Raw genomic sequence first — 8,450 nt, 5'->3', positions numbered from 1 at the left:
TTTGTTGGTACCAACCAAAATGTGTTCAAGAGAGAACCCAAAGTTATTAAGTACCAAAAGCTGGAATTGAATGAATGCTCAACTACATACTACATTTAAGGAGTGTCTTTTTGTTGCAGTCTGACTGATACTAGATTTTTGAGGCAGTAACAATATAATATATAATATATCCTTTTTTTCCCCCCTAAACACATGTTTATTAGGAACTGTTACAAAGATGAGTACTGAGCTGGACATTTTATACTTAACAAATAAACTTGTTGTTACAGAACACGTGTGACTGTTCACACGACTGTGCAAAACTAATAAAGAGGGAAAACATAAAAAATAAACCTTAGTGTGTTCTACTTGACAGTTTATGTAATGGTGACACTGTTTCTAAATAATATTAAACATTAGCATTTTTGTACTGTAACTTCTTGTTATTATTGGCATTTATTGGTGTTGACATTTGCACCAAAAAAAGATATGTCAGCGATAAGATAATATCAGCCGATATATCCGTCTGGGGAAGTTTGGATTAGCTCTAATTCCTGTTACATCTAAGGGAGTTTCATTAATTCATTAATCATTATTGTAAAATGTGGTATTTGTGCCCAAAACTCACTGGTGTACTTCTGAACTCAACTTTTAAACTGAATTTTGCATGAGCAGTTTTATCAAAACAATCTTCAGAATGAGAATACTGTTTACTTCCACAAAATGAGTCATTATATCTTAGTCAAATACCATTCTGAGAAAGATCCCACTCAGAAAAAATTGTAGGGATTGCACAGAAAAGACAAAAAATGAATGAGGGAGTGGTGGATTCTTTCAAAATTAACCAGTTCTTTCAAGGTGCTGATTTGAGGTTTTAGATTTGTATTCTGGTTGAGTTATATATGAGGAAAAGGCTATAAACACAGTTACTAAATAGCCTGGACTGAAGTTGATTATTTGTGCTAGTACTGTACAGTAACAAATATGACATTTTAATATCCAAACAATACTGGTTTTGTACTGCTGTTGTTCCTCACAAACACACACTGATCAAACTATGTGAACAAGATTCTGCTAAAGGGATGAGCTTGTCTTGCTGCAGCAGAGTTTGTGTGTCAGCCCCGAGCCTCATCAATCCCAGACATCTGTCTCAGTTCAACATGGACAACCTCTTTCACCTCCTCTCGCTCTCGCTCTCTTTCCTTCTCCATTATCTGCCTACCTCCCTTTATCTTCTGTCTCTCTCTCCAGTCACACATGAAAGCCTGCCTGACTTATGCCTGTCAGAGGAACATCCTTCACCATGAGGACAAGAGCTGAGGGGAGAGAGAGAGGAGGCTTCCAGATAAGACCAATGAAAACACACAAACAGACACACACACAATTACACCCACCAGTTCCCACTGCATGGGCCAGAGCGGGTCATTGAAGGTGAGGGACTGGTCACTCTTATTCTCCTCAGGCTGTCTGTCAGTTGCAGACTCTCTCCTCTGGGAACCTGAAAGCACACAGACCCATCATGTGTGTATGTGTGTACTGTAGTTTTTTTTTTTTCTTCTTGTTTTGAACTCTGACTTCAGGAAGTCCCTGGTCTCCAACCAATGGTGAAAGGCCTCCCAGATTTCCCTTCTCTCCAGTGAGGTGGAATACTGCCGGAAGATTACCATATAATTAGCATATCATTAGCATGTCATTACTGCGGCACAGCTTGGATTGCTGTCTGTCGATGTGCTATCAGCTCATCAAGGCCTGCACCTTTCTCTCCATACACTACATGTGACACTCACTGCCACTCTCTTTCCTCACATTTTCAACCATTCTCTCTCTCTTCTCTCCTCCACCATTTTTCAACCATTTCTCTCTCTCTCCTCTCTCTCTTTCCTCACCATTTTTCCAACCATTCCCTCTCTCTCTCTCTCTCTTTCCTCACATTTTCAACCATTCTCTTTCTCTCTTTCCTCACATTTTCAACCTCTCTCTCGATGGATATGAATCAGTTGCTTTCATTATATACTGTATGTATTGCAAAATTAATTACTATCACACTAGTTGGGGGGGGGGAGTAAAGGGAGGCCCCTTTTCTGAACCGACCGTAATAAAACATTGCACACGAACAAGCATGAATATATTTCACGCATTATCATTAATTAGGAGTGTAATGGTACATGTATTGATCCCGAACCATTCGATTTGGTATGCAACTTTCCGTGGTTCAGTACTCCCTCTGGACAAAGTAATTACTGACACATTAGCCTACTACACTTTAATTAGGTCTAGGTCTTAGCATGTGTCGCACATAAATTCTAAAATTAGCCTCTTGATGTATAACTCATATACAGAGTGCTGTCAGTATGGCTAATACAAATGAGTAACCTGAGCTGGAAAAGACTGAGGTAATTTAGATCCATTGTTTGGGAGTGCTATAGTTTCCAGAAAAGTACAGCAAAACTGGACAAAGAGCAGTAGGATAGACAAAAACACAAATAATCAAACAAGCTAAACCATTGACAACAGCATGTGAGAGAGTATATTACAGTGCCGCTGTAATATATTGTATGTCAAGGCCTTAACAGATCCAAAATGTTGGACCTGATCCGAAACAGACCTATGAGAGACATATCTAAACCGGATCCAAAAGGAAATCCAAAGGAGAACATGACCACAGTAAGACCCAATCCAATCAGACCCAAGAATAATTAGACCCAGTTCAAAATGCAGTCAACCCAAACAGACTCTATCAAAGGACACCAGCAGCAACAGCAGCACTTTTAGATAACAAGCAGCCAAAAAATGCAGCAATGTCCTATGAGCAAAAGCAGTCGCAGTCATAGTCATAGAAACCATTTCCAAAAATAATTTGTTTATGCTTCAAATTGATGTAACAGGCCTTTACTGTACTCTACTGTGCTGTTCACGTCAGCATGCTACTGTTGCAATGCCTCTCTCCTTTACAGTGCGAGCACAATTAGAGTGTGTGAATGTTTTTTGGGCCCAGTGACTCTGAATTCTGAAATACACTGATTCACTAAGCTCCGACTCCAACTCTCTTTCTCAGTGGCAAAGAGCAGTGTGCAACACATTCACCAAGCAGCTTCTCATTTTTAGCAAACACATTTGTTAGTTAAAACGATAAACATTGACTGTCACTAATTAACATTAATTCCACAAGTGACGATGACAAAACAAAACTAAAACTTTGTTTTATTTGTGTCTGGGTTGTGTCTGGGTTTGTTTTTCTGTAGTTCCAACAACCCCAACAGAGTCAGATGTCTTCTCTCATGTCATGTCAATTTAACGGACCAGTGTGTAGGATTCTAGTGGTGCAGATTGCAGACTGCAACCATTCGAATATAGCTCAACCTCTCAACCTATATTAAATTTCTGCAATAGATCCTCCTAAATGTTACACACTTCCAACTCTGACTGAATTCAGATCAATTTCTTAAGCGTATCAACTTAATAGTTTTGAAACAGGACCTTCAGTATTTGGATTAAGTAGCATGAAAAATAAGATGTGCCAAAGTCAGTAGGCTACATCTGTTATTTCTGTGTATAGGTAAAATAAGTATCAGATCGAACCCGGCTCATTTATGAAACAACTGAATGTACCAAGACAGAGAAGAGGATAATCATTTAACCAAATTGGGATACTTAACAGCATCATTATTTTCATCAAAAATAATTTCCTACAATACTCTCTCCCGCAGTGATTATGATGGCAGTGGGTATCTATTCAGATCTACTCAGGTGTCAGATACATTCAGAAATAAACCTAAGACACTACTCAACCCCATTAGCCTGAGTACAATTTGGACCAGGCCCTTAATAAAAACAAATGATGCAACATTTATAGAGATACGCTTCTTTTCTTTATTTCAGACAATGAGCTAAGAAGATCTAGACCAGTCTCTTGTCTGTGCACTATGGAGCTAAAGCCATGGCACAATACACTTAGCTTAGCATAAATTCTGGAAACCGGAACAAACAGTTAGCTTGGCTCTGGTCAAATGTCAAAAAATCTGCCTATACCACTACCTCTAAAGCTGCTTAATTAACATGTTTCATACAGATTAAACAAACAATGATTTAATGAACGCGTTATTTATTATGATGGAGCATTACTGATATAGTGGCATTCGTTTATTTTTCTTATTGACCATATGCCAACATTTGAGCGCCTTCGGTTTTCCAGTAATAGTTACGACAAATGAGCCACCATTCAATGTTTATAGTTTGTTTTCTCTGCTGTACAGAAGAAGTAGCAAAAATTGATCTTGTGTACCAAAACACTAATAGTACTAATACACTGGTCCTACTAATTGTAGTTGTTGCTTTATTTTTTATGGGCGTTTAGAGTCCCATAATGAGGCTTTAACACCCTGCCAAGAAACTGTGTTTGGCACAAAAATGGTCACATTTGAGATATTTAATACTGGCACACAATATTGAACATTGGCAGCTTCAATCTAAAAATACTAGAAAGGAGCAATAGACTTCAAAAGTTCAAATTGGTCAAAACATACAAATGCACTCTCTCTTTTTCTCTCTCGTGTATGTGAAGAAACACAACTGCACTGTTCATCCACCATATCCTTGCTTTTTCATCTTTCTCTCTCTCTCTAACTCGCTTTTATATCATCTATCAGCGCACAGACTGAGCGACACTGTGAGGATGGTAACACACAATGAGAGAGAGGGAGAGAGCACTGCAGCGGGACGTGAGCCAGTACATCCTTGTACAAACACACCCACCATTTCCCACTACACACACACGATAACACATAATACACATTATCGTGCATGATGTAAATATCAAACAGGCATAAAACAGCTGCAGTTGTTATACTGGTTTCATCAGAGAGGTTCATTGTCATAAAGGTCAGAATGATCTCTCAAAGGCATCTAGAAAAGCATATGTGGTATAGGCTTACAGAAAGCCATATGCACTTGCATACATTGATACATTTTAAGCCTATAAAACTATGTTTAAATACACCTCAGTCATTTCTGTAACCCTAGATAGTAGATGCTTTCAACACAATTCTATAAGAAAATATGAGAGCTACTTCTAATTTTCAGGATGTAAAAGGATGAACATGCCGCTACTTAAGAAGAACTAAGAGACCTTCACTTGGAAAAGAATCCAGTGTTCTCACATTAATTCATGCAAGTTAATAAAACATCAAACAGATTCAACAACTGTCATGAGTGTGCAATGTTTTCTTTATAAAACTCTTCCTCAACATCGATCAAATGCTTTTCTGTTTTAGATGTATACTACTGACAGCAATGTGATAATCAGACAAAATTACAATAACATATATTAGCTCCGGACTAGTGTTACTTGAGGACCAGTGACTTCTCAGTAACACTAAAATATATAATTGGTCAAATGTGTAAAGTGTGCATATATAGGTAAAGTATATAACTGGTCAGTTGTCTATTGACATTCAATTAGATAGTTGGGAACTTTTAATTAGTTAGTCAATTAATTGTCCTTTTAGGAATGAATTCTGCTGTGGTATTTGTCAGACATATTTAAAAAAACAACAACATACAGACAAATACAGAAAAAGTACTCTTTATATAACAATACCTCCAAGAACTTAACTCAAGATGCAACCTCACACAGTGGGACACAACTAATTAATAATAAGATGGACTGATGAGAGAGTAAAATTAGTAAGAATTAACTTGACTCCAGTACAAGGTATGTGAGCAACCTAACTGTTACTGCATACAGCATTAACATGGTGATATTAGAATTGCTCCTGCCAGGTATTACCTGGTAAATACGTGATAATAGGAAAACAAATATTACAGATTTATCAAAGCAAGTAATACAGTGGATTTGTTTAAAAGCTCTTCTGGTATTACCTCCACTGTGTGTGTTTCTAACACTGCAAACTAATTTGATCTGTTACACTCGGGCTGTAGTTATCCAAAACCTGTAAAAACCACAATGTATTTACTACAAGTCATTTTAAATCTGGGAACACATGGTGATTTATTCACCAGAACTTTATTTTTTTCACTTTAATCACATTCTTTATGCACTGGGAAATTTTCCCCTGCCTGTTAGTGTGTGAGTCTATTCATGTGTCACACCCAGCAATGATTTCACTATGTACAGACACACCCTGGAGTATGCCTATACATCACTGTAGTAAGGTGAGAAGTCAAAGACCCTGAAAATCAATATTTTTGTGTTTCACGTGAGAAATTTCTGTATATGTTTGGCCTCTGTGCTTTTCTCACTAGTTTCAAACGGGACTCAGTCGGACAACCATAATGTCACGTACTTCAATGCATATTTGAATCAGCTGATGTTGATGTCAACTCATTCACTCATCTCTTCTACAGCTGTAAGTTTACAGGCAAATTTTGCTCAGACTTCAGTTGATATTTTCCACACAAGCCAAGACAAGTTTTCTGTTAAAAATGTCATAATAACATGTATGTTTACCTTGATGCTTTTACTCTTTAAATCTACATGAAAACAGTGTATACACAATCAAATGTTACAATTACATTCTTAAAAACAGTAAAAAGACTTCACATTTGTCCTTTATATTTCATATTTCCTTTAATATGATTGTACAAAATGAACAGTGTTTACACAGTTGGTTGTGATGAAAAAAAAATGTTTTTGATTAATTAAGTTTTTGAGGAAAAAAATGTTTAGAAATTGCTGCAGTTGCTAAGTTGTTAATTGCCACACTTCCCCTGGCCTGCAACTAGTCATGAATCATTGGTTAGACATAAATCCTTTGGATTTGAAGTTTTCAGAGGGCCTTTTTCAGCATAACAATATTTTTGGCTTGTGTTAAAACCTAATACCATAAAAAATATCACTTAAACTTACTGTGAGTTCTACTTTGGCCCGGTCCTGTCGCAGGTACCCGTTTGTCTCTGTAATGGCTGTGCTGCCTCTGCACCCAGTGAACCTGGAAATCACAACACAAGGTAATGCATTACTTTGAGGACAATATAAAATAATGTTGACTTTGTTCAATAACAAAATGTGACACTTTTAGCTTGTTGTATAAACTAAAGAAAAAATCTAAACTACAAAATCTATATAACATTAATTTCACTTTGGTAAGTTTTGTGTCCACACCTTGGCTTCCCCAATAGACTCTCGTGTACTATAGCTCTAATAATCTTCAGCCAATTCTGAAGTCTTATTTTTGCTTTGTACGGCTTTTTATCTAGGATTGTGGATTCATGAGGATAAGAGCAAAACAGTGAGAAGGACAGAGCAAATGAAATATTTTGTTCTCTTCTGCTTCATTCTACTTTGAAAGAGAGGCAAAATCCATAGCACAGGGAGAGTTGGGTATCTTTATGGAGGAGAGTAAAAGGTTTCCTCTTCATTAGTTCAAAGAGTACTCGCTCGCTCTCTCCTTTGCAGTCCCATTGTCCTGGGTTAAAAGCAACGAAAACACCCCCGCCTCACCTACACCTCTGTCCTCCACAAGCACACGCACGCGCACACACTCACAATGTCTTTCATAGGCCGCTGCTTGCAGCTTTGATCTGATAAGAGGCTGGTCCTTGTGAAGGTGGGCGCACTAAATCAAACAACAGATCACAGACACACACGCACACACACAAACACACACATATCAGTGTCAGACCACTATTGTCCTCTTACACTTAAATCAGAGTGGAAGAGGTTGAAAATAAATACTATTGAGAGGCGGCTGCGGTCTTTTATGTCCTAAAAGCCTGCTTGCTTTATTCCCCCTTCATGTTCTTCAATTAGACTCAATTAACAAGAGCCGGTCTAAACTACCCAAGTAAGACGGATGTAGGGTGAGGGGGGGGCTGTTAGAGCTAAGAACGCTACATGTGTGATTTTAAATACAGGAGACCTCAGACAGGAAGTGGAAGTGATACATGTGCAGTTCTGCCAATGTAATCAAATTGGTGTTTATATTAGGCTAATCAGATTGATTTACCTTGACTTAAGACAAAAGGTAAATAAAAAGCATAATTAATGTCATTTGTTTACAAATGCTTTTGCCTATGTCTAATTAATAAGATTATTTTTTATTTTTTTATTTAGACACTCATGCAGTGTTATATAACAAACACTGCAACTACAAAAACTGGCATAAAGACTCAATTAATTTACTGATTTTTTTTATGTTTTTTTTTTATTGCCTTTAATCAATAGTGACATCTGAAGAGTGGCAGGAAACGGGGAGTAGTCGAACCCAAAGACCCAGCCTTGGTACATTGGGTGCCAGCTCTATCAGGTGAGCTACCCGGGTTCCTCACATAAAGACTAAATTAAACTAATCTATCATGTGATAGTTCACCCTACTGTAGAAACATGGCATTTCAACATGGAGAAAACGCTCCCTCTGTAGATAAAAATGGCTCATTCTAAGGTAAGAAAAACACGACTCTTATGTTCAGGTGATTATGCACAAATGAAAATATATCTATGAATATTATATTCC

The 8,450-nt window shown here is 37.5% G+C and overlaps 1 protein-coding gene across 1 annotated transcript in view; it reads right to left on the bottom strand.

The window, feature by feature from the left end:
- The window catches only part of LOC118335700 (furin-like protease kpc-1), a 160,884-nt gene that overhangs the window by 125,155 nt on the left and 27,279 nt on the right, over window positions 1–8,450 (bottom strand). The window contains exons 4-5 of the mRNA XM_035672127.1: window positions 6,845–6,926; window positions 1,374–1,477 (exon numbers count right to left, since the gene is read on the bottom strand). Coding sequence (XP_035528020.1) covers window positions 1,374–1,477; window positions 6,845–6,926 — 186 coding nt within the window. The remainder of the gene's footprint in view (window positions 1–1,373; window positions 1,478–6,844; window positions 6,927–8,450) is intronic.

The sequence above is a fragment of the Morone saxatilis genome, unplaced genomic scaffold (genome assembly GCF_004916995.1).
Source record: "Morone saxatilis isolate NCDOM2014 unplaced genomic scaffold, NCSU_SB_2.0 Contig24, whole genome shotgun sequence".
In the NCBI taxonomy this organism is placed as follows: domain Eukaryota; kingdom Metazoa; phylum Chordata; class Actinopteri; family Moronidae; genus Morone; species Morone saxatilis.
This window is presented reverse-complemented; position numbering and strand designations above follow the sequence as displayed.